This window comes from Miscanthus floridulus, chromosome 17, assembly GCF_019320115.1.
Source record: "Miscanthus floridulus cultivar M001 chromosome 17, ASM1932011v1, whole genome shotgun sequence".
In the NCBI taxonomy this organism is placed as follows: Eukaryota; Viridiplantae; Streptophyta; class Magnoliopsida; order Poales; family Poaceae; genus Miscanthus; species Miscanthus floridulus.
The window spans coordinates 5062799-5088245 of record NC_089596.1 but is presented as its reverse complement, the minus strand read 5'-3'; the positions used below and the strand labels follow the sequence as shown (position 1 = coordinate 5088245).

At 42.9% G+C, this 25447-nt stretch overlaps 3 protein-coding genes across 3 annotated transcripts; all 3 read left to right on the top strand.

The window, feature by feature from the left end:
• Positions 1–1616: 1616 nt before the first annotated feature.
• On the top strand, positions 1617–6046 carry LOC136518405 (kinetochore protein NUF2 homolog). The gene is made up of 10 exons (XM_066512065.1): positions 1617–1872; positions 1975–2284; positions 2394–2573; positions 3726–3815; positions 4302–4409; positions 4650–4703; positions 4818–4932; positions 5028–5185; positions 5459–5554; positions 5644–6046. The coding sequence occupies exons 1-10, from the start codon at positions 1706–1708 to the stop codon at positions 5728–5730; spliced, it is 1365 nt and encodes a 454-aa protein (XP_066368162.1). The 5' UTR covers positions 1617–1705; the 3' UTR covers positions 5731–6046.
• A 2806-nt stretch (positions 6047–8852) lies between these two features.
• Positions 8853–12202, top strand: LOC136516998 (uncharacterized). Its single transcript, XM_066510512.1, has 6 exons — positions 8853–8936; positions 9030–9375; positions 9496–10147; positions 10285–10484; positions 10610–10854; positions 10939–12202. Exons 2-6 carry the CDS (start codon positions 9077–9079, stop codon positions 11733–11735), a joined length of 2193 nt encoding a protein of 730 aa, XP_066366609.1. The 5' UTR covers positions 8853–8936; positions 9030–9076; the 3' UTR covers positions 11736–12202.
• A 309-nt stretch (positions 12203–12511) lies between these two features.
• On the top strand, positions 12512–15725 carry LOC136517696 (actin-related protein 2/3 complex subunit 4). Its single transcript, XM_066511338.1, has 8 exons — positions 12512–12670; positions 12969–13034; positions 13134–13186; positions 13731–13758; positions 14341–14415; positions 14702–14806; positions 15088–15177; positions 15381–15725. Exons 1-8 carry the CDS (start codon positions 12656–12658, stop codon positions 15468–15470), a joined length of 522 nt encoding a protein of 173 aa, XP_066367435.1. The 5' UTR covers positions 12512–12655; the 3' UTR covers positions 15471–15725.
• The last annotated feature ends 9722 nt before the right edge of the window (positions 15726–25447 follow it).

Here is a 25447-nt window from a genome sequence, read left to right as displayed (position 1 = left end):
TCCATTTTATCGAGAGAAAAAAATGCTTGAATGATGACGATCACAAAGATGAGCCAACCCTCGATCAGACCCCTGCTACGCGTGGGGGCTCGAGGGAAGTTGGACTCGTAAGGAGACCGAACACGTGGTCGTGGTATAACGACGGACAGATCGGATCCTAGGGGACTAGAATCAAGACAAATCTTTCTGACCTCCCGAGTCCTATGGTTACATGCCTCCAAGAAGACTGATCGCGATAAAAGGGAATCGCCATTCTACCAGGACATGCCATGAGCTACAAAGAGAAGACCAAGGCCCTCATAGTCCTCATGTCTGAAAAAGCCTTCAAAGGAGTATTCTACTCCTCCGCAGGCTCGGGGGCTAATATCGGGTATTGATATTAGGGATACCCAAAGTAAGGAAGTTAGCATCTACGCTGACTTCTCCGGATGGCTCGAGACGTATTAAAAGGTCTCGCTCAACCCAAGGCCTCAGGCTCTGTCTCGTCCGACCCCAAGGATGTGGTTTCCGTATCGCCCGACCTCAAGGCCGCGGGCTCTGTCTCACCTGACCTCGAGGCTGCGGGCTTCGTCTCGTTCGACCCCTTGGGTGTGGGCTCCGTCTCGCTCGACCTCGAGGACGCGGGCTCCGTCTCGCCCGACCTCATGGCCACGGGCTCCGTCTTGCCCGACCCCTTGGATGCGGGTTCCGTCTCGCCTGAGCTCGAGGACGTGGGCTCCGTCTCGTCCGACGGGGACCCATATCGTCGCCAACCACTCTAGGTCCAAACGTATGGGCCTAGATCAGTGTCGGACGTGCCGATGCTATTCTGCCTAACCCACATACGGACGCTGATAGACGCGTCAATTCACCACGACGTCCACCGAAACAAAGTGAAACGCCATGACTGGTAGATGACGTCTGCGTATGGCGCTAGTGACGAACAGGGCCACGATATGGAGCCGTCCCTGCTGATATCTACAGGATCGGCGGTACCCGCATGAAGGAGAAGAAGGACCTGGCAACCCTGAAAACCTTCTTCTATCTCGTTCTTCTCATTTTCCTTCTCTGTAACCCGCCCTTTGTCTATAAAAAAAAGCAAGACGCCCCACGTTGAGAGAGAGAAAAAACACAAGAATACGATATGAGCGACAATTGGGCTCTCAGCCCCTGTTCACTCGTTCCACGACAAAGGGCTAGTTTAGATGTCAAATTTTTTGGCAAAACACTACTGTAGCGTTTTCGTTGTTATTTGACAATTAGTATCCAATCATAGTCTAATTAGGCTTAAAAGATTCGTCTCGTGGATTTCGTCTAAACTATGTAATTAGTTTTATTTTTTATTTATATTTAATGTTTCATGCATACGTCTAAAGATTTGATGTGACGAAAAATCTTGAAAAATTTATCGTTTTGAAGGGGAACTAAGCAGGCCTAAAGTTGGGACGGAGGCAGCTTTGAGCAGAAGGCTCCGCTCCCCACTATTTCAAAATAAATGGTGGGGTGGGCTCAGTTTGTCAGCCACAGACAGACACACAGACGCTGCATCTACTAGTTGCTTTCCATTCCGATTCCAATTTCTCCAACACAGGACGGGCGGGAAGACGAAAACCCCAACGCCGCGCCTGCCGGAGTGGAAAGGGGAAAACCCGCTGCCACCGCATCCCACCCCACCCCACCCATCCGATTTCGATTCGATTCGTGGGTGGTGCCCGCAGCGGAGGGGATGTCGAGCTCCTACTCCTTCCCGAAGTATAAGCCGGCGGAGATCGTGGACGCGCTGCACAGCTACGGCATCGCGCCCAGCCCCAACCTCTGCGCCGAGGACGTCGAAAACCCTCGGCCCGGCTTCGTCGCCGAGGTCCTCGAACTCTTCCTCGCCAACTTCGTCTGGTACGCCCCCGCCGCTCCCCCCGCCACGAGCTGTCCCGTCTCACCTGGATCCGGCCTCATCTCTGCGTTTGCTTGCTTTGGGGGGCATTTTGCTTGTTGCAGCGACGAGCCCGACGAGCAACTACAGTTCCAGGCGCTGCAGGCGATCGACAACCCGGAGCACCACCTGCACGCCCTAGCGCTCACGCGGATCTACCGGAGGGCCAACGCCTTCCTCCAGTCCATCCAGTTCCGGGACCTCAATCTCCGTGACCTCCTCCGCGCCGACCGCGGCCGTGTCGTCTACATCCTCAGCGCTCTCCTCAACTTCCTCCACTTCAGGCAGGACAGGCTCAGCGCCCTCGTGCCCATCGTCCAAGAGTACGGCGCGCTTGAGGAACGGCAGAAGGAGCTCAGGGCTAAGATCGCCGAGGTCTCGTTCCCATCCTCGTTCCTTACATTTTTCTGCCTTCTGTCCAGGGAAATACTTAGATTTTCTCTCCCTGTGTGTGTTTTCTTTTCTTCGTTTCCACCTTATACAGCTTCAGAAGACGAAAGATGACCATCTGCTTAAGGAGCAGATGGAGGCGCCCGTGGTCCAGCAGCTGGAGAAGGAGGTCAATGCCCTCAAGCAGAGGCTTCATGAGTACAACACAGAGCAGCTGTCGCTGCGCGCTAAATCAAAGGCCATTGACGAAAAGAAAGAGGAGACACTCATGAAGGTGCTGATTCCTGTCTTGCGTTGCATTTTTCCTTCCTTTTGATTGAAATGGTGCCTGGGCTTTTCCTTGGTATGTTTTTTATTCTTATGTTATGTGTGATCGATGCAAAACAGAGATTTACAATGTGGGCTTGTGTTTACATATGTCAACTTTGAACCTCCTGCATATTTTGGCTGCTGTCAATAATCTTGGCACTACTACCTTGCTGCCTTAAGCTACAACAGAGAATGCGAGTAGTTTTCTTATTTGGCGTATTGCTGATACCTTCTGTCAATAAATTGTTGTCCATGAAAACTAAGAGGTATGTATAGTCTGGTTGTTGCTCAAGTGTCCACCATGTTATGCTACCAGCATATGAAAAGAGCAAGTTTCCCATGCATGTAATCAAGCATGTTATATTGAGAATGTGCCTACACATGGACACTTGGAATTTGGATGTAGTATGAGCTAGCATTGAAACTAGTTGGTAAGTCATATGCTTAAGAATTCTGTTCAATGCCAACAAGATAACAAATTGTGTTGAAGTCAGTAGGTTTTGTTTGGCGTATATTCAGTTCCAGACTTCTTGGTTGAAGCTAGCACAGGTAGTTTTGGATTACATGGAGCTTGGATGAAGCCATAGGTGATAGTGAGCTGCCTTTTGGTAGGTTCATTGGTTTGGTCAGTTGGAGATATTTCACCTGATTCATGGCAACAGATCATGTAACTTGCCACTGGTTTTGGTTATACATACGTTGAAAATATAATTAGACTTAAAAGTGGAGAAGCTGGAGTTGTTAGGCCAAACATAAGACACCCCTCTTACTCTGGCTTTTTACTCCGAGGAGCCATAGCTCCATAGACTGCCACCTTCTGTATGTTATAGGTGCTCCAGGCCAAATCAGTATTCAAGCACTGGAAGTATGCTTACTTGTTTAAGAAAGCGATCTTTTTAGCTTAATTGGAAGACATTTAGTTATTTAATCAGCCACTGAATGCAGACATTTTTTTCTTCCTAACTAATAATTGGTATTTATTAGCATCGGTTTTGCTTTGTATATATGGACATTGACCAGCAGAACTGCTCTTGTTTAGTTAAACTGGATTTTTTTACTCTATTCAAAGCAATACTTCATAATATTACATTCACTGCTTGTATTTTTTTCCTGGCAGATCAACCAGGCTGATTTCAAGTTGGTGAAAGTTATGCAAGAAAAGCAAAAGCTATCAGCCAAAATTGTTCATTCCCCTGAAAAGCTCCAGGTAGGCTGCTACAGGCACAAAAGTTCATCAGGAACTGAATGTGTTGAAATGCCTAAGCTAAAAAGACTGAAAGCCATTCGTTCAAGCAACTCTGTAGGTTCTAGAATTACTTTCCATGGTAGAACAGCAAGCCATAGTTTTCCTAACTCTCTTACTCAATGCAACTAGGACTAGCAAGTATGCTGTCATCCTTTCAACTGTCGGAGTGACTTTATCTCTTCACAGTTCAGCATAACTATGAATGAATTATTCACTCAACATATAATTGCAATCGTCACTGGGTGCTCTATCTAAGATTGCATTCTTTTAAAAAATTGTCCATTTCCCCCATAATCATTAGTGCTTGCGTCTTTATGTGCTAGGAGTGGTTTTATTTTGTGTTTACATTGTCAAATTGCTTCGATCAGAATTATGAGCTTCAATCAGATAATCTCATCTTGTGCTAGCTTCCATAATAACTATGGATTTTTATTTTCTATATCAAAGAGGACCCTTGAGGAGAAGAAAGCAGTTCGTGATGAGTTGAAGAACTTAGAGAAGATGGCAATGCAGAAAGTCCAAGAGAAAACCAATACTCTTGAGATGTATACTAAGGTACTCTTTATGATGCTATAAATTTCTTGTAAACAATACAGAAATGTGCTAATCTTGAGTTCCCATTTAGTTCTCCCCACAGCCTCGGATCATTCTTTTCTTACTACAGCTGATGGGTAATTGCTCAAATGATCAAATCACAAGAATCATTTGACATTTATTTTTGTTTCATGTGAGGCTGGACCTTATTCCTGTATACTCCATTGATGTAGTTGCATGATAAGCATCTTTATTTTGCAGGTTTCTGAGAAACTAGCGAAGCATCTCTCTAAAATTTCTGCTGTACATGAAAAAGTATGAATAGCGGCAAGCTTTCCTTCACACATGATTTTTTTTTTCCTTTGGCTGATTGCACCCTTGAGTCAAATTGGTATAACAATGACTGTACAAATATATTATTCATGCTAGGGTGTTGCTGCTAAAGCTTCTGAGAAGGATGTTAAAGCACACAAAGAGAAGATCAGTGATCAAAATTTGGAGATAAAGGCACTTCGCAATAAAGCTGCTGAATGGGAAATGAAAGGTTAGGATATTTTTAGCATTGCTCAAGTATTATCAAGTCAGTTCTTAGTTCAAATGTTATCATCACATTACTGTGCATGAACATCTTGCAATTAGTACTCGAGAATGAGGCCAAACTGAAAGCAAAGGAGAAAGAAAGGGATCAAAGAGTTGGAGAGAACAATTGGAAGATGACTGTGTTGAAATCTGAAATTGAATCGGAGCACAAGTGCCTTGAGGAGAAACAAAGAAAAATAAAGGAAAAGATTGACAAGGTGATGTTGTTATCCTGGATGTTCTGCTGTTGAAAAGAATCCTTTCGAAATTGCACTGCATGAGTTGCCACATCCCGTTTATATTGCTTTACATGTTACCTTTGAATTTGATTGATACCTTCGAGCCTGATTAGTAGTTGTGGCTCTATAAATCTAGAAAGGAAAACATAGGCTATGCATCCAGTACTTCATTTCTAAAGCCTTGTAGGCTGTTTTCATCTTTTTTCTTTGTTGTGTACCTCTTTCACATTTTCTGACATGTCTGCCAATCAGGGTTCTGAATTATGCTCTCAAGCTGATTCGGTTGCTGAAGCTGGAAGGAAGAAAATAGAGGAAATCTATGAAAAGTTTGATCAAGTTTGTGAGGCGGTACGTCCTAGCTAGAAAGCCTATTTGATTAGTCCATAAAGAACATTGATTTCCTTGAGGTTGTTTGCTGATAACGACCTTTTCTCCAGGCTAAGATGTACATGGATGGCTTGGATCAATCCTTCGACGAGACTGATGAAGCTGTAGTGATGTTGAACACTACCGCTCAGGGGTGACCCTTCCAGTGCTGCTAGCTTTGAGCTGGATCAGAGGCTTTTTCTAATCACGCGCAAGGTTTAAAACTACCGTGGAATGTGCTAACTACCCTGATAACCTAATGCTGGTCGTTCACTTTGGGGCTATCGTTGTTTGGCCTTGTTAATACCTATTTATTTTTCATCCATGCACCTGACCTTAACCCCTTGCCTCTCCGTTTGTGAAGCTACAATTTAGTAATGAGTAGTGTTTCCTTTAACATGGATTCATGTTGTTTACTGTCATGGTTCCTTTTTCTCGTCGGAAAGATTGTTGCACATTAAATGAGATCCGTGATTTTCGTAGTATATTATTATGTGTAACCCTAGGGGCCGCGCAATTGCTGATCCCCAAGACTCATTTCTAGGTTTTGTGCTCTGAACTTGTACAGAATCATCAGGTGACTGACGTGATTCCGTAAGTATCATATCGGATATCCGTCCAGTACTGATGAAGCTGCAGTGATTTTGAACACTAGAGCCAAGAGTGGTGCTTGATGTGTGGAGAAGTGGCCATCGGGCAATGGATCGTGGACAAATAGCATAGTAATATTTGTGCTAGTGTCCCGCTTTTGCATCTCGTTTCATGTTGTTGCTCTGCTCGTGTGTCGTAAGTCAAACACGTCTGTGTATATGCCTTTTGCACCACTATTTTAATTAAATTAGTACTAAATTGCTAATGAAAATGGATATATTAACCGGTGATGAGGTCTGGAACTCTGGATTGCTTGGTTGCAAGTCCAAGTCGTGGAGGACAAATCTAAAGCACCACAAGTACCCTCCAGTCTCGACAATGGGTAGGTTCTACTTTAGTCACCTAGGCATTGTTTAGATCACCTCCAAATTCCAAGTTTTTTCACTCTCTCTCCATCACATCAATTTTTAGCCGCTTGCATGGAGCATTAAATGTAGGTAAAAAAAATAACTAATTGCACAGTTTAGTTGAAAATCACGAGATGAATCTTTTGAGCGTTGGTCCACGCTTGGACAATATTTGCCAAATAAGACGAAAGTGCTACTATTCATCAGGTTGAAAATATTTGCAATCTAAACGTGGCCCTAGTCGAGACAAGAGTGCTCAGTTTGCATCTACTGTATTAGTGTAAACGGAGGCTAGATTCTGACTTTTTCTTTACCTTCGCAAAAAATATTTTTATGTATATAGTCCCATCTAAATTGCACTGGTATCTCTTACTAGGAATACGTTATTATTTTGTAGGATCTAATTTAACGCCCCGTTCGTTTGGGTTTGTTTGGCTGATAAGTCATGACTGAAAGTATTGTTGGCTGATTTGGCGTAAGAGAAAAATACTATTCGTTGGCTGAAAAAGTGTCAGTAAGAAAAAAAGTCTGCTTTGGTCAATAAATTAGGAATCCAGAAAATTGATTGGAGGTCGATTTAGCTTATTAAAATAGGGATGCAATGAGGAGGAGCGAGGGGTGGTTGACGCCATGGCTGAGCTCCGTAGCCTGCACAAGCTCGAGCATGGAGGTGAATAGAAATATCTGGCCGTGAAGAATGAGCTCTGCTTCTTTACAAAATCAGGCTTCGCTAGCGCCCGGACGTCCTGACGCTAGCCTCCGTCCGGACGCTCGTGCCCGCTTCCGCCTGCTACGCATGCTGCTAAGCCGGCCTCGCATGCATGTTCGCTCCCACATGCAACTGTTGTGTCTGCCATCCCCCTCGCATGCAACTGCTGCGCTTGCACACCCACCCCTGCATGCCGGTGCACCTATGCATGTAGTTGTGCGCCTCATACTTACTGATATCCGCCTCATGCTTGCTGATGCGCATGCAGGTGGGGACCACCCACGCTCGCTTCGCTTGCCGCGCCCGTGCAGACCGCCTCCGCATGCACTCGATTCCTACGACTGTTAATGTTGCAACATGAAGCACTTCTCCAACAACGTCTGAAACATGTGAAACATTTGCAACATACACTTACAACATATTTGTATAGCAACTGCAACATATGCAACATCCAGATAAAACACTTGTAAGTTGTAACATATGTCTGAAACAGATGAAACATAATAGACACGTGCAACATATGTATATAGCCACTGAAACATACACATCATCCAAATAAACACTTGCAACATACGTTTAAAATAGATAAAACATTTGAAACATACACTTACAACATACATGTATAGTCATTGCAACATATGCAATATCTAGAAGAAACACATACAATATTCGGATGAAACATATGAAACATACATCTAAACGCATGAAATATATGAGCTCAATGCCATGGAGTATGCGGGGCTCGTGCTCCTTCTCTCTCTATTTGTCCTTCTCTCTGGTCATAGCGTATGGACAGGCCCCCACGCGCTACATGCACCCCACGCGGGGTGAGGCCGCATGCGCTACCCCACACCCCGCGCTGTACAAGTGGTCGCACGAGCTCCCACGCTCTGCCCCGCGGTGCATGCACCCCACGCGCGAATGAGTGGCCACACACGCACCCATGCGCTGCCGTGCAGAAAGGACTTGTGCGGGCCCCGCCTGACTGCAACTGCGCCGCTTTTTTTCTTGGACATCACGCGTGCGCAGGGGTTGGTTCGTCCGGACGGACGGACGCCCTAGACCAAGTATTACCGTTACAAAATTAATAAAATCTGAAACATTTTAAGTTAAGACAACTCAGAATCTAGGCCTTGTTTAGATGCCATCCAAATTCCAAGTTTTTTCACTCTCTCTCCATTACATCAATTTTTAGCCGCTTGCATGGAGTATTAAATGTAGGTAAAAAAAATAACTAATTACACAGTTTAGTTGGAAATCACGAGATGAATCTTTTGAGCCTAGTTGGTCCACGATTGGACAATATTTGCCGAATAAGATGAAAATGGTACTATTCATTGGGTTCACTTTTTTTGCAAAGTGAACGAGGCCCTATTATATTTGAGGACTAGGGGAGTGTCTTAGACACTGTTCACTCAGACCAATGCAAAGCATCTAAGCCTGTTCCAGGCCCACGTAAATTTCTACTGGACCTTAACCAAACATCTTTCTCGTGGCCCAGGATCAATCCCAGGCCCAGGCCCAGGCCCAGGCAAGCCTTCTCTTCTCCCGTTCACCTCCTCTCCCCACCTCTCGACGACAGACTGGGCTACCGCCGCCGCCGCCCTACGCCAGTCGCCAGGTGCCCAGGCCTTCGCCGGCGACGAGCCCCCACCAGGTACGCGCACCCCTTCTCCTACCTTACGTTCCCTTCCCGCTGTGCGAAACCGAGCATCCAAACCCTGACCCAAGTCCGCCCCTGGTTCTTCAGCGCGCAAGATCAATCTCGCCAGCCGCGGTTGGCCAAATTGAAAGAGGATGGGGCAGGAGACGGAGGTGGCGGAGAAGGAGGTGGTGCAGTCGGTAAGCGACCTCCCGGTGCAGGACCCGCCAGGAGAGGAGTTCTCCGCTGCTGACCTCACCTGGGTCAAGTACGCCAGCTCCGAGCACCACCGGGACGACGTCGCCCTCATCCCCTACGACCGGATGGAGGCCTTCATCGGCGGCGAGAGCAACAACCCCGAGTGCCCCACGCGATTCCACATCGAGCGCGGCCGCAAGCGTGAGAGGGGCAGCCTCAGGGAGTACCGGAGCGACGAGTACCTCCTCTACAGGATGTACGTCTTCCCTGCCCTGCTCTGCTTAGCACACTCCTTTTTGACTCCCCCTCGACGGTTCTTTCTCACCGCCGCTTCCTAGAGCCAACCGATCTTGACCTGTGTTAGAGCTAATTCCAGGTATTGGTGCTCCTTTGGCCCTGAGAATTATGGGGAGGGAGGGACAATCTTGCCTAGCAGAAAGTACAGGCTCAACACGAGGAACCGTGCCGCGCGCCCGCAGTCGATGCGTGGCTGCACCTGCCATTTCACCGTCAAGAGGCTCTATGCCCGCCCTTCCCTGTTGCTCATCATCTACCACGAGAGGCGCCATGTTAACAAGTCCGGCTTCATATGCCACGGGCCCCTTGACAGGGATGCCATCGGGCCTGGCGCTAGGAAAATGCCCTACATTGGAAGTGAAATCCAGCAGCAGACCATGTCATTGATCTACCTTGGTGTCCCAGAAGAGAACATACTGCAGACGCATATAGAAGGCATACAGCGCTACTGTAGCGCGGATGCCCAGGTTGATAACCTTGCTTCGCAGTATGTCCAGAAACTAGGGATGATCATCAAGAGATCGACACATGAGTTGGATCTGGATGACCAAGCTAGCATCAGGATGTGGGTCGACAGGAATAAGAAATCTGTATTCTTCTACCAGGATTCAACTGAGGCAGATGCCTTCATCCTGGGGATTCAGACAGAATGGCAATTGCAGCAAATGATGCGCTTTGGTCATCAGAGTCTTTTGGCTTCTCATTCCTCATTTGGTGTAAGCAAGCTAAAGGTATCTTCCTTGCCTCCATTTCGAATAGTTATGCAAATATAATTTCAGATCAGTCTTCTATATTTTGATTGAAATGTATAATTATATCAGTAAGGACATGTCTCATGTTTTCTTTCACATTTTACTCTCCGTGGCAGTATCCGTTGCACACGCTCCTTGTATTTGACTCAAGGCAGCATGCTCTTCCTGTTGCATGGGTCATAACCCGCTCAGTTACTAACAAGGACACACTGAAATGGATGAGGGCACTTACTGATCGAATACATTCTATAGATTCCACCTGGAGAATTGGTGGTTTTATTATTGACGACCCGGCTTCAGAGCTGGGTCCAATCAGGTATGGCATTGGTTTGTAATTTTAGTTGTGAGTATCAACCCCTAATCATTTAAGCTGTAGACAGCAGTGCATTCCCATTGAGGTAAATGTGTCGTTGCTGCAATAGTTTGTTGTCCTTGTTTCAGGGAGGTATTCGCCTGCCCAGTTTTGTTCTCTATGTGGCACATCAGAAGGACCTGGCTTAAAAATGTAATCAAGAAATGCAGCAATGTTGAGGTGCAGCGGGAAATTTTTATCCAACTTGGCAAAATCATATACAGTATCTGGATTGAGAAAAACCCCATGGATGCCCTAGGGCAATTGTTTCAAGACTTTGTTGATCAAACAACGTTCATAAAATATTTCAAATCATTTTGGGTTCCCAAATTGGGTAAGAATTTCAACTAGTAATTTAGTAATATAGCTTGTCATGCAAATCCCTCTTGTACATGCTAATGACATTCCTTCTTGATAGAGATGTGGATTGACTCCATCAGAAATCTGCCACTGGCAAGTCAGGAATCATGCGGTGCCATTGAAGGTTACCATCTGAAGCTGAAGGTAAAAGCATACGATGATGTGCAGCTGGATGCTCTTCAACGGGTTGACTGGTTAGTGCATAAGCTCACAACAGAGCTCCATTCGAGCTACTGGATCAACTTATTTGCAGACGAAAGCGGATCATTTCCTGAGGTGAAAGCAGACTATATTGCATCCACGTCATGGCAAAGGGCATTGCAGATACCTGATGATGCTGTTACCTTTGATGACAAAGCGCCTCTTTTAGCCAGAGTGGTCAGCCAGAAGGATACCAGTAAGACATGGACTGTATGGAATCCCGGTTCTGAATTCTCTCTCTGCGATTGCTCATGGTCAATGCAGGGTAACCTATGCAAGCATGTGCTAAAGGTCAACATGATGTGCGGAGCACGCAAGGATTTTCAGCCCTCACTGACATTCCAGTCATTTCAGCATGTCCTACTTGATCTGTGGCAAAAACCATTGGATGATTCGTTCTCGCTCGACCTCTCGGTAGCATGGGTCATGCAGATGCAGGAGAAGATCAAACATGTAGCCGAGCTTGCCACCTCCGGTGGTATTGCCCAAGTTGCAGGGAAATTGCCGATTCAATGGACAAAAAAGAGAGGGAGAAGAGTAGCCACCAAGCGCGCAAGCCCGTTACTTCTTCCTCATTCTAACGGCAGTTTGCAGAAGGACTTGACCCCAAAGAAGAGCAAGAAGAGGAAGAGGCTGTCTAGGTTTCCGGGGTAAAAGGCGCCGCCTACTCTTGTGGTCTCTCTGTAATTAGACGACTACTTTTGTTTTGCTCGGTGTATTCCATTTCCTCAATTGCCTTTGGGCTGAGTGGACTTGCTCAGCTACTTGTAATCAGCTCCACTTCCCTATGTCTCCTAGTTCTAGGAACAACAGCTGTGCAGTCTGTAATAGGAAGCCACTGGATAGGTTTCTCATATTCCAGTAGGAATGTAGGATGCTGCAAAATTCCAATCTTATTCGTTTTGCTGGTGCAAAACTTCCCTTTGAAACTTGTGATGATGTGCGGATTGAGTTGCTGCTCATTGCAACTTGCAAGTACTGGAGTTTAGCTGGAGGCTCCCAACTTAGCAAGGCGCTATCCCTAATTCCCTATCTGCAGATTTTATTTTAGTAAATGGTCCTGTTTACATAAATTGCACTGTATGATTGGTCAGAAATCTAGTTGAGTATACTGAGCTAAAAAAATCATCTGGTTGTCACCTAGCCTGCTCCAGGACAAAGAAAAAAGAAAGTGTAATATGCGATGCGGTGGAACTTGTTTACCTGGTTAACCAGGACAAGCCTATATTTTTCTGAATTTGTTATTGTATTTCTGGATTTGCTATAGTATTTAGTAATGACTATTTGTCTAGTTGTAGATGATAATGCCCATAGACAGTGAGGACTAGTGTCTAGTGGTGATTTTGTCAATAGGACGGATGAAGTTGGGTTGGGTATCTCCAATTCTCATGGCTGATTTTGCCAAAAAAAAAAAAAAAACGGCCCAGGAAAAGACCCGTGCGTTCACGCATCACACCTGCTTTTCTCCCGTTCACTCCCCCAGTCCCACGTGATCTCTCTCCCGGCGACGACTGGGCCACCGCCGCGGCCGCCATACGCCAGGCGCCAGGCCTTCCTCGGGCCCTTCGCCGGCGATGAGCACCCACCAGGTATGCCCTCCTCCCTCCCCTGCCTTCTGCGCGGAACGGAGCACCCAAACCCTAACTTAAGCTATTTGGTTGTTTGGATATGCGGATCTGATCTCCGTAATTGAAGTGTAGCGTGTCACCATTAGTATTACGCCTGCTATAGCTTCGATTTCTTGCAAAAATCATCGGGTGTATCCATGTCCTTTACTGGGTGCACCCCTGGCTGTATGCGTCGGGATCGGCTGTTCTGCGCTTCATTTCGACGTGTGCTAGACATCGACATCGCAAAATGCTAATGAGCGTCTGTCTCTTCTCGCAGGCCAATACGCTGCGGTTGTACCTCACCTGCATCCGGAACACTCTGGAGGCGGCGATGTGCCTCCAGGTTTTTTTTTTTCCGCTTCAGCTATGAGGCTCCTGCTGCTGCTCCCAGTTCATCACGAGGCATAACATTGGTTGGTTTGTCTTTTTGTTTTGGTACCAGAATTTCCCTTGCCAAGAAGTGGAGAGGCACAACAAACCAGAGGTGGAACTCAAGTAAGTCATGCTGCAAGCAGGCAATAATGATTGTTCAGTGCTCTTGTTTTTTTGGCACATGTGATTTGATTAAGACCAGGGCTCCAAACAGTTGTTAGTACAATGGTAGCCAGTTTCAGAACCAGGATTCCATGCAGGAAACCGTCGCCGGTGCCACGTTACGTTACGAAAAACACACTTCTCTTTCTTTTCATCTTTGGTGTATTTCTGGGCTCTGATGTACTTTGGGAGTTTGATGTTTTGCCTCCATGGACCTTAACATGCAATGCTAGACCTATGCGTAACTGATTAACTTCATAGAGTGCAGATTGCAAAAGCTAAGAGAAAAGCATGCCTATTGTCCATTTATTTTTTATGATGCCCCTGTCTTTATTTTTCCTCTGGAACTAAGAACTCTTAAGCTTCATAATTCATACCCCATTCCATGTCGACTCCTATAAATAATAACACAAATTCTTTTTCTGCTTGTCAATTTCCTAAAGGCTCGTGGGTATACATTGTTTTGCCCTTACTAATCCATCTTCGTTTTTATTCTTATTCACAGGACAAGCCCTGAACTTCTGCTGAATCCGGTGAGGGGGACTTCTTTGACAATATCTTAAATTCAGTTTACAATCCTTCATTATTGACCTTCATTTTCTTTTTTGGAAACCATGTGTTCTAATATGTATGAGCTAACTACACCCAACTATGCAAAAAACGGAGAACTAATGATTGCAGTGCTGCCATTTTTAGTTGGAACAAGTGCGCTCTTATGATACTGTGCTAAGAATCCCGAACAGCTCTGTTTCATAGTTAACATGCCTAAGTAAATTTAAGATTGATTACTCAATGCTGGATCGTCTTTTGACCTGCCATGGAATTTTCAATGATTTACGTTTTTTGTGAGAAAAAAGGTCGTCGATGTTGGTTGGAACATTTTTTTTTACCAAGATACCACTTAAGATGCCTACCCCAACTTGTTTGGGACTAAAAGGCTTTGTTGTTGTTGTAAGATACCACTTAAGATAAGTTGGTTGTTGTTGCCAAACCAATTAATTATATGTTTGCTTGTAGATGTAACTTGCATGATCTCTTATGCTTATTTGGAAGAGATTTATAAGTTTTGTTAATATTTTGAGAATTGTGACTCACACTCCTATATTTATCTACAGGTACTGATATGCCGCAATGAAGCAGAAAAATGCTTGATAGAGACTTCAATCAACTCTATACGTATAAGCATGAAGGTACTGTGGAGAACTTTGTTGGATGTTTCAATGGTTATTGGGGTATCAGTGCTGCTATACATTTGACGTATTATTTGGACGCTACTGTGATTTGTTTGTGTTACAAATGTATACTTTGGTAACAAAATTGTTAGAAAATATTCCTGATACAAACTTAAAAGGTGGACCCAATGGCGCAATGTTTGGTGCCTGCTCACATATGTTGCATCTGCATATGTTTAATATGTTTTGTCATGCAACCATTTGCCATCTGGTATATATTCATAGCTTCCGATTGATCTGACAGGTTAAGCAGGCAGATGAATTGGAGAACATTCTTGCCAAGAAGTTCCTTAGGTTTTTGTCAATGAGGGCAGAGGCATTCCAAGTGTTGAGGAGAAAACCAGTTCAGGTATTACAGTTTCCAACTTACACTGATTACCTTGAGTGGTGTTTTATGTCTCCAGTAGGTCCTAGTAAACATGAACTATCTGTAAGGCACAGGGATACATCATTGTGAACAACTGGATGATGGACCATATTTTTGCTGACCTTTGTTCTAGATTTTTCTCTCTCCCTATCTTGCCATATTCCCACATAGAGATCAGTTTTATCAACATAACTGCTCATCCCTTTGGAAATCCAAATTGTTTACGACTGAACTGGCGACTAAGTATATGCCTTATGTTTCAGGGTTATGATATCAGTTTCCTAATAACAAACTACCATTGTGAGGACATGCATAAGCACAAGCTCATAGATTTCATCGTGCAATTTATGGAGGTAAGTTGCATTCATAAGCATAGGCATGGCTTTGAGTTTGTTGCTTTTACACTTGCCCTGTTTGGTTCACTGAAATGCTGTGAGAGGAAAACACTGTTGGTTCGCTGAAAAACACTGTTGGTTCGCTGATGCAACATTGTATGTTGGCGCATATATGCGTACTACTACTCATACTCACATCATTCTACTTACATGAACCCCAGGATATTGACAAGGAGATCAGTGAGCTGAAGCTGTCAGTAAACACTCGTGGCCGGCTAGTGGCGACTGAATTCTTGAAGCAGTTCATATGACTCGGGCCATAGCAGTAGTCAGTGTTGATTATCACAGCCTGTAACTACGCTGCTGTTCTACAGCAGCTTAAGTTGTCTTTACTCATTTTTTTGGTTGAGCAGGAGCTCCTGTAAATGCCTTGCGAAAGATGCATTCTTGGCTTTGGACCACCTGATTAGCAGCTGACAATTGCAGTATCAGGACGCATATAGCGAACTGTAATTGTTTATGTGAGCAAATCTTGTGTTTTTTTCCTTTCACTTGAAAGGAGAGCTGATGTAGACAGCGTTGTTCCCCTTGGCACGAAGCCATAACAGTGACTTTGGCCCTATTCGGTGGAGCTCTGGATGGTTCCGGCTCCTTTGGGCACTATAGCAGATCCATTTTTATCTTATTTTTTCCTCAAAATAAACTAGTAGCTGGTGAAGCTTTTTTTTTCCTTCAACAGTGTCGACTCCTTTGTGCACTATAGAAAGGAGAATAGGGCTGCTGGTTATGGGCAAAACTTTGTGGAGGCCAGAGCAGTGGCCTTCCATCCACGGTTGGACAGATTCAAAAATCAGAAGTACGACAATTGACTTTTCTGCTAAATTCAAAAGTTCAGTCGTTTTTTCAGGCCAGTTTGGTTCATGCACGGTTCAATTTCAGGACACAGCTCCTCTTCGGTCTCAAATCACAACCTGCCTAACATGCCACTCCAATTTTTTCAAGCACATTCTGGGTGCCTTCACTACCAAATTCCTCGAGTACGTTCCATCGTTCCTAGCTCTTACATCATGTACCTCCATCCATAAAAAAAAACGGTATTGCTAAAGGACACTCGCGTGTTTCTGTTGGAGAAAACACACGATTTGGCCTCCGTCGGATGGGGCATCGACGGCGCGCGCTTGTGCGGTCTGTTTTCCACCCGCTCCGTCGCTGACATGTGGGACCCACTTTACTGTTCAATTTTGGATCGTCGCGCCTGCCGAGAAGTCTCCGCTCCACTCGGTCCACTCCTGTCCATTTCGCTTACTCTCCCTCCTCCTTGGCGACGTCGAAGGCGACGGCGACGACGACGACGTAGGTCTGCTCGGTCTTCTTCCTCGCTTTTTGATTCGGAGGGTGCGTCGCGGCGGAGGTCAGCAGGTAGTACGGCTCCCTCTTCCCTTTATTTTGACCCATTTTGGTTGCGATTTGGTGGTGTGGATCTGGTGATTTCGATTCGATGGGCTCATGTTAGGGTTTGGTGGTGTGTGGATTCAGAGGGTTCATTGCACCGTTGGTGTGGATTAGGGTTTGTTGGATTAGCTGTCATTGTGCCTCTCTGTTGGCAGCTCACTGGCGTTTGTGGTGAGTGCTGCGGTGGTCGGTGCGCATCCCCTTTGATTTTGCAGCGTAGATTTGGAGTTGGATGGGTTTTTGTTTGGATTGTTAGCAGGTGGCGTGGATTTGTTTTCTGTGTTTCTCGGTTAGATTCTATGTACCATGTATCCAATTGAACAATGGATGGCCATTGCCTTATGTGAATTTAACTATTACCTAGTTCATTTGAGCCATCTCTGCTCAATCTGCAGTGCTTGTTGCCACTTGTTGATCCCTTCAACTGTACTGAGATCATAGTTTTCTTCTGAGGTGTCATACATATCTTCAGTCCTGTTCCTGGAAGTATAGTGAATCTATAAGATATTTGTGATATCACACACATAAACTGGGTTCTAGAATGCTGCTTGAATCTAAGTAAAGTGAGCTGCCCTTTATTGGTCATGTTCTGTGTTATTACTTTTGTGGTCATATTATGTTTCTTTAAGAAGCTTTTGGTAGGGAGTTGTCCGCTATTTTGATCAGTCTGATTGCAAATTAGGGTTTAGTTCTTTGGGGTTCAGAGGTTTAGATATGTCTGAACCCAGCAACCTGCTATGGTAGCCACTATTATATACTTGTGCCTTTACTCTAGACTAGTGTGGTTCAGGGTTCAGTGTTACCCTTGTATGCATTGTATGCTTGTGCTTGTGTTGTATACTTGTATCCATGTGCTTGAGATATCATTGTTCGTACTTATTATGTGTGTCCTCTCTGAACTCTAGTTTGGAGTTAGTTAGTTTGCCCTAAAATGAGAAATGTCCTGCATTCAAGTTATCTGTTAGTATTATTACCTACTGCTGATGAAAATAAGGCAAATTTTAGATTGAGTTTCACAATTTGCAATTACTGATAATGTAAATTGCACTTATAGGGCACTGCAATTATAGTTTTCAGCATATGTAGTATTGTCCCTTATATGTAGTATTGTTGCAATTGTCTTATGTGAACCTTGTAATGTGAGGATTGGGTTGATGTTAAGTACCTGTTTGGTTTTATGTGAACCTCCATTTGCAGTAGTCCTTATATGGCATTTTGTTGTTACTGTGTCTTTATTTTGCTTGCGTATGCAAAGCTGCATTATTGAAGTTGTCACTGATTTCATAATCACAGTTTGCTGGCTGTGTAGCCATGGAGGATGAAGATCATGTTTATGATAGTAACGAGGATGAGTATGAATCGAGCTCTGATGATCTGAATGAGCTAGAGGTACTAAGTTTTTATGTGCAGTTGATGCTGATTTTGGAAGCTATATTGTGAAATATTTTGTCTGATATGGATTGTTTGGTTTTTTAAGGACTCAAATACCGAAGTTGATGGGGGTTATGATGCAAGATCAATGGTGAAGACGTTCCAGCATCTGCAAGAGGCCTTTGCAGGGGTATTTGCGGAACTTAGTCTATTTTTCTCTGATTGTTTGATTCTCATCCTGTCTTTTTCAGTTTGCAAAGTTTGTTGACTCTAAAGGGAAAGCAAGTCAGCGTGGTGTCCAGACACGTGCTGGAACGGTACATTCTGTCTCATGTTTATTATTTGCTGTGCTTCAAGTGGACTGAATAGACTAAGTTGTTTAATGTGTGTGTTTGTTGCATTGGTTTTCAGAGTACCAGGTCTGTGAGAGGGGGGGGGGGGGGGGGTAGAGGGAGAGCGACTGGTACTGGAAGCACTTCTGAGAGAGCATGGAGCAGGTTCAACAGCAAGTATTTTGGTGAAATTATAGCCCAGTTGGATTATCGTAAGAAGGACATAGTCAGGGATCGTGGATTTGGCATCTTACTGCAGTATGATGGTTGTTCGGCACCTAAGGGATTTATTCAATGGATCACTGATCAGTTGAACTTGAACTGTAGTGATTTTCTTGTAGGAGGGTAAATAATCCCCTTATCTACATTGTCAGCCCATATGTTCTTGGGCCTCCCAATGGAAGGTGAAGATATCAGACAGGCTTATTCTGAATCCACAAAGAGCCAGTTCCTTTCAGCAATCAAAGAGTCCTCTCTACCCCTTATCAAGACATTTGGCCAGAAGCTGCTTAGAGATACCTTATGTGATGATGATGTTTTCCGGTACTTCATGGTGGTTGCACTATCAACGTTCCTTTGTGCAAATTCCAGCACCCTTCCCAGCCCTTTTTATTTGGCCCCCTTGATTGATGTTTCTAAGGAGAGGGTCATGGGGTGGAACTGGTCCAAGCTTGTATATGATTGGATTTTTTTCTTCTATTTCAAACTACAAAAAGAAGAGAAGAACCACCATTGGGGGTTGTCGATATTTCCTTGCTGTATGTCTTTTTTTCCTTGCTGCCTTCATTTATTCTGTCATTTGTGTTTGATCTGGATTTGATTTTAGTGATGTTGTTTGAAATGTTTTGTAGGGTTACTATCTTGATTTCATCAACTTTGGAGAGAGTAATCGGTTACCCCGAAGTCTGCCAAGGATCCAGCATTGGAAGGGGTCCATGATCAAGAAATTTTCTTCTTTTGATCGTGTTTGCGGTGACATTTATGGAAAATGGTCGGTAAGTTCTTGGTAGAAGATGCTGAATATGTTGTTTCAGTTTGTGATTTGTCCAAGGTGGTGCCCTCTTTTGTCATTTATGTCCACAGTAAATTATATATGTAGAACTGATAATATGAATGGCTGCTGATGTTATTGAGATAAAGTACATACGTTTATACTTGTGTTTTGCTGTGTAGTCTTGTTAGTCTTGTATTGAGTTTATATATTTTTGAGATCACTGTCTGAGCTGGGATATGTTTCGTGCAGGTGAAATCAATTGATGACACATGCTATGCAGGAGAATACCTACCGGAAGATGCTACCAAAGCATTGCTTAAACTTTTAGATAAGCATTGTCATTTTCTTCCAGCAGATGTGGGTTCCTTGTCATTTATTTTTTGCTGACTGTTCATGTAAATTCAATTTTGACATGGTTGACATTGTACTATTATCTTGTCTATACAGGACAAATTACACGTGTGTAGGCTTTACGAAGATCATCAGGCAAAGCATGGTTATAGTAGCCCTGACCTTCTTGTTGCCAAGATGTTCACGTACATGCATCGTGCATACCCTGGTGTTGGTTATGATGCACGTGCTGAGGCTTAGAATCCTGATGATGGAGTTCATCATAATGTTGCTGGTGCTCATGATGCTGCGAGGTCTGGTACCAGGGTGCCCTCTCCAGCACATGATAATGTTGACTATGGTGCCTCTGCCCCGTGTCTGCCTTCTCTAGGTCACGGTACTATTCCACGAGATGGTTTGGATGAAAGAGTGGCTGGTGCTCCAAGTAATGCAGCTGTCAGAGCAGTTGATCCATCTGGGGTTGTACATGAGACTAAGACTGAAGAAGCATCTATGACAGAGAAGATCGAATCAGATGGTCTGTATGATGATGCTGTTGGTACCAAGTTTTGTACTTCGCAGGCAACTGAGATCATCTCCTCAAACAACTCTTCTGCTCATGGTACAATTTGTTTTTGATGAACGGTTTTTATTATTTTAGCATTGAATTGAAATGATTCTTTATTATCTGAAATTTTTATTTTCTTTCTTTATGATTTGTTTTTTTGTAGAATCAGGTGAAAGGAATTTGAAGAGGAAACAAAATCCGTCATCTCCATCTGTTGAGATTCTTGGTTCATAGGACCCAGCAGGTCAACGTACCTGAAGTTCTTTTTTTATTTGTTGTTGCATTGAATTAAATTCTGTATTTCATTTGTTTGAGCTTGGATTGAAAGACTTGTTTATCCTTGGTTTGTGGATTTATAGATTTGCAGAGTCAGTTGCAAGGAAAGGGAAGAGGAAAAGAGACACTTCATTGCCATCAGTTGGAACTGTCTGTTCACAAGACTCAACATCTCATGGTACTGTTTGGATTTAAGTAACTTGTGTACTTGCTTGTACTGTTATGCTCATTTTTTTGTGGAATTAGGTGCAAGGAAAGCGAAGAAGACAGTGAATGCATCTTCCCCTTTAACTGAAGTTCTCCATTCAAATGTGCCATCATCTCAAGGTATGTTAATTTTCTGTAAGACAGTTTCAGGATTAGAGTTCATTTCTTCATATTGTGGCAATATATATCTTTTGGGTATTTACTTTTATAATTTTTGGTGGTGTTGCAGGTACAAGGACCAGCAAGAGGAACAATAACTTATCTCCATCTCCTATTCCTACCGGTGTGGCTTCGAGGACTCGGTTTGTTGCATATAAAAAGACTTCCAAGTCCCCTATTGGTCGCAAGAAAGATGGAAATGGAAGTACATCAAAGGATCCTGTTATTGTCGAGGAAGCTACAGCGTAGACCTCTAAATCTCCAATGAAAAAGCAGGCCTCTAAGTCTCCAAGTAAAAGGCAGCATCAAGGCAAAGCATCTAGGCCATCTGCTTCGACCCCCTTGGCTCATACTGTTGATGAAGTGGAGATAGCTAGATCAGCTGCTGCGTCTGCCCCGTTGGTTGATAAGGTCGATGAGGCCCCAGGTTTGTGTCGTTTTTGATAATAAATGTTTACCAAATCTATGATATATATGAAAGTGTGTGCATTTTTATACCGTTGGTTGATAAGTCTATGCATTTTTGTACCGGTGTTGTATCTGGTGATGCTTCTGATGCAGCAAAGAAGGCGCAAGATTGTTCTAGTGCTGATTTGGTTGGAAATGCTGCTGCTGCTGTGGATGTTCAGGGTTAGTTCCTATGTTTTGGAAGTTGTATTCTTTTTATTAATAAATTGCACCTTTGTATTCATGCAATTATAGTGTTTGAACTGTGCAACCTGCCTTTATGAATTATGACCTCTGTTATTTTTGCAGTGTTTTGATTTACTTGTATTTGATTATTCATGTCCCTGACTTTAATCATCCAAATTTGTAGTTTCTGCTATAAGTTCGTTTTAGCTGGATGCTATGTTGACCACATTTTTTTGTTGATTAATCAGGAAAATAGAAAGGTCCTGTTAAGAAGGCTCCGTTCTTTAATAGTCCCGGTGTTCCTCCTTTTTGAATACTTGAAGATGAGGATGATCTAGGCAATTTTGTTGAAGATCCTAGCCTGAGGCACCCTGTTGGTTCAAATTCTTCTTTAGTCCCTCCTGAGCCAATTGAGTTGGTTACCAGGACTGATTTACGCAAGGCTCCTGCGTCTCAGGCAGTCTTTTCCATGGTGAGAATCTTTTGTAATTTTTTCCTTGTTGAATTTTGCAGTTCAGGTGAGGTGATTTGTCAATTGTCTTTCCATAAAAAAAGAAATTGTTACTTGTTTTCTTTCAATTGTGTCGTTCAGCCGAACTAATTTGTCTTTTGTCCTTTCTTAGAAAAAAAATTGTCCCTTGTCATTGTTGAATTGTGCTGCTCAGGCGATCTCCTTTGTCCTTTGTGTTTCCATAAAAATAGAAATTGTCACTTGTCTTTTTTGAATTGTATCGTTCAGCCGAGCTCATTTGTCTATTGTGATTCCATAGAGAAAAAATTGTCACTTGTCTTTTTTGAATTGTGTCGTTCAGGCGATCTGTACTACAAGTCAGGCGTGATAATTTCTCTATTGTCCTTTGATAGTAAAAAATTGTATCTTGTCCTTGTTGAATTGTTTCGTTCAGGCCACCTCATTGACTTTTTACATTGTGCTTCTTAGCTGAGAATCAGTTTTCCCCCATTGACTTGTTATATTGTGTTGATTATTTTCTGTACTCTTTACTAGTTGGTGCTACAAGTAAGCTAATTAAATTCCAAATATTAGGTGTAGTTTAAACCATCATCTACTTCACAGGAGACTCAAGGTGTTCATATATTGCATGATGGATTTCGTGGAAATGTAAGTTGTAGTTAATGCTATTGTTCCAGTTAACTTTGCAGCCTTATTTTGTTTTCATAGGTTTAACTCATATTTGTTCTACTTGTTCTTTTTTTTTAGCTTCAATCTAAGAGCAACTTCTTCTTCAACTTTGCCTCTGGATCTCAAGGTTGGACATTTGTTAATAAGATGAGTGAGATTCCATCTTCTTCAAGTGTTAATGTGAGCAATGAGGAACCTGTTGAAGCCGAAAGAAATGAGAATGTTGGAAGTGTAAGCATCTTTGTTTGAATGGAGTTTATTGTTTTGCCTCAGCTTCAAATTTTGAATTTTTATGTCTATCTTATCTTATGTGTTATCTTATTTCCTGGTATTTCTTGGCGACTAATACTATTTTTTTATCTAGGACTGTATTCGTATGGAATATGTTCCTTTTACTGAATATTCTGACAGCGACGACGAGCCAGTTGGTCCTCTACCTCTAGCTGCAATCACTCCTGGGGGAAAGCAATATGATTTTTATTATTAAAACAAATGGGACTGTATATAATTTGAATGGGACTGTATATTATTTTATGTAAATGTGTGGAACACTTTTAATCTTTGTCTGATGGCGTGTACAATGGAACTATGCATACTGTTTGTATTTTGTATGTTTGACGGTGAATTTGATCAACTACTATGATATATTATATATGTTTGTATGTAATATGGTATTTGCTGTCCTTTCGAACAATTTGATGTGTTTGTTGTTTATTGGTTTGTAGGAACATGTTGCAACACCTGTTGCAAACCTTGCAGATGTTTCAGTTGTTGGTGGCTGTTCTAGAAAAGGTTTGAGAAGCAATGGTTTATCCAATGACTCTGATTCATTTTCAAGCCAAGTTCCTTGGTGCTCTTCTAGTGCAAAGCTTGCTGTTCACCGTACAAGGAGGGTTTTCATACCAAGCAAATATCAGTTGAGTCCTTTTGTGAAGCCTCAGTCGAAGATTACTGTGTCCAAACTTGAAGCTGACTTGTATGGCGTTGTCTTGAGGATGGCAGATAGCAATGAGCACTCAAAGTAAGTTATGTTCGCTTAATTCCTCCTCTCTTTTCTGCATTGGTGATTAAATTTTGTCAATTTGCAGCTAGCAAAGATGTAATGGACGTTATTTTATTCTTGTTTCAGCCTTACAGTAATTGATTATGGGCATGTGATTGTTAAGTTAAGTGTCTTTGCAAGCTCTCTTAAACCTGAAGGAAATGTGCACTACTTCGTAGTGAATGCTCTGTGCAAGTTGTTATTTCATAAGAATCACTCCAAGAATTCTTACAAACATTATTTCTTCTCGAAAGTTGGTGTAAGTATCTTTTGTTTTCATCAATCAATTCTATGTCCGGACGATATGAAATAAATATTGACTAGTTTGTTATGGTGTAGGATTATTTAATTGGGAATCATGGCCCTAATGATAGCAAGGAGAAGGAGCTACATGAAAATGCAGTCAAATGTTTTAGGGGGGCGTCTCGCGCAAGGCCATTGTCATAGAGCCAATATGTAAGTTAGCAATCTTTGTATAATTGATTGCTTATTTAGGGCTTGATTGATACTTATATTTGTCCATTGTGTATTTTCATGTCAGATGTACTTTCCAATTCTATTCCTTGATCAGTGGTACGTGGTGGTTGTTTATTTTAGTTTGAGAAAGATTGCAATCTTGGATTGTTGTACACTATGTTATGGAGGAGGCTCACCTATTGAGAAAGTTGTTCATGATGAATTCGTAAGTAGGAGCAGCACATTGGCAAATACATTGTGATTATCCTTTGCAGTTTTTTCCATGTACCCGTAATTGTTACATGTGTTGCAATTGTGCCATCTTTTTAGGTACGAAACTTGTCTGCAATCTAGAAAGAATCTGGTCATCCTGACTCTGGGTTCCATGGATATCGTGTTTACTTTGCAGACGTGCCTCAGCAGCATGAGGAGTATGTGTAATACACTTTTTTTAAAAAACATGCATGATACCCTTTTTTGGTTCTCATTGTCTTCTGGCTTGTTTTTCTTGTATCTTTGTGTCAGCTTGATCAATGATAGTGGTATTTTTGCTATGAAAAACCTTGAGGCTTGGGCTATCAATGTTGATATGATGGACAAGTTCAATGAAGCTGATATTTGCCACCTTCGCATCAAATATGTCAATGACATGCTTTCCAATCCATTCAATTCTGCGGATGAAGGACGATTTAAAGTCCAGGAATTTGATGAAGTGGTAATACTAGTTGCAATGTCCATCTGTCTTATTATGCCATCATGCTTTTGAAATGATTGTTATTTTGGAAATTTTTCTTTTCAGGTCTATGAAAAGTACTACAAGTCAGCATGAGCTGCATGTTTTGTCTAGACTTGTGTCATTTAGTGTGTAGGTTCATAGTATTAGTGCATGCTAATCTGTAAGTGAAGAATTGTCTGATATCACTTCTGTTGGTGCTATAGTGGTTGTAAAGATAAATCTACAGTGAAGAATCTAAACTGCGGTGGTTTTATATTATTTTAGTTGGGAGCTTGATGTGAAATGTTCTTTTTTCCATATTCGTAGTTGTTATCTTCCACTGTTTCTTGGGTTTTTTTTGTCAAATCTATTTTAGTCTACTAACCTATTATAGCAAAGACAAGTGCAAGAATTTTGCTGCAGGATATGGTGGTGCTTGTCCCTAGATCGTATGCTGAAGTGTAGTGCCATATGATGAAGTTTGTACAGGTACTGCAAATGCTAGTTTATAAATTGCAAAAACGCTTACTGTAAATTGCTAGTACTTGGTACTGTAATTGTAGTTCTCATCATTTGCAATTAGAGGTCCAGGCATAATTTAAAGTAGGTTTT

Excerpts from the sequence above, each read along its gene's own strand:
- LOC136518405 (XM_066512065.1), top strand. The coding sequence starts at position 1,706 with ATGTCGAGCTCCTACTCCTTCCCGAAGTATAAGCCGGCGGAGATCGTG. Across the intron at positions 2,285-2,393 it reads TCAGGGCTAAGATCGCCGAG|CTTCAGAAGACGAAAGATGA; the intron begins GTCTCGTTCCCA and ends CACCTTATACAG. Across the intron at positions 5,555-5,643 it reads TTGATCAAGTTTGTGAGGCG|GCTAAGATGTACATGGATGG; the intron begins GTACGTCCTAGC and ends CCTTTTCTCCAG.
- LOC136517696 (XM_066511338.1), top strand. Across the intron at positions 13,187-13,730 it reads AAACCAGAGGTGGAACTCAA|GACAAGCCCTGAACTTCTGC; the intron begins GTAAGTCATGCT and ends TCTTATTCACAG. Across the intron at positions 13,759-14,340 it reads CTGAACTTCTGCTGAATCCG|GTACTGATATGCCGCAATGA; the intron begins GTGAGGGGGACT and ends ATTTATCTACAG.
- LOC136516998 (XM_066510512.1), top strand. The coding sequence starts at position 9,077 with ATGGGGCAGGAGACGGAGGTGGCGGAGAAGGAGGTGGTGCAGTCGGTA. Across the intron at positions 10,148-10,284 it reads TTGGTGTAAGCAAGCTAAAG|TATCCGTTGCACACGCTCCT; the intron begins GTATCTTCCTTG and ends TCTCCGTGGCAG. Across the intron at positions 10,485-10,609 it reads TCAGAGCTGGGTCCAATCAG|GGAGGTATTCGCCTGCCCAG; the intron begins GTATGGCATTGG and ends TCCTTGTTTCAG.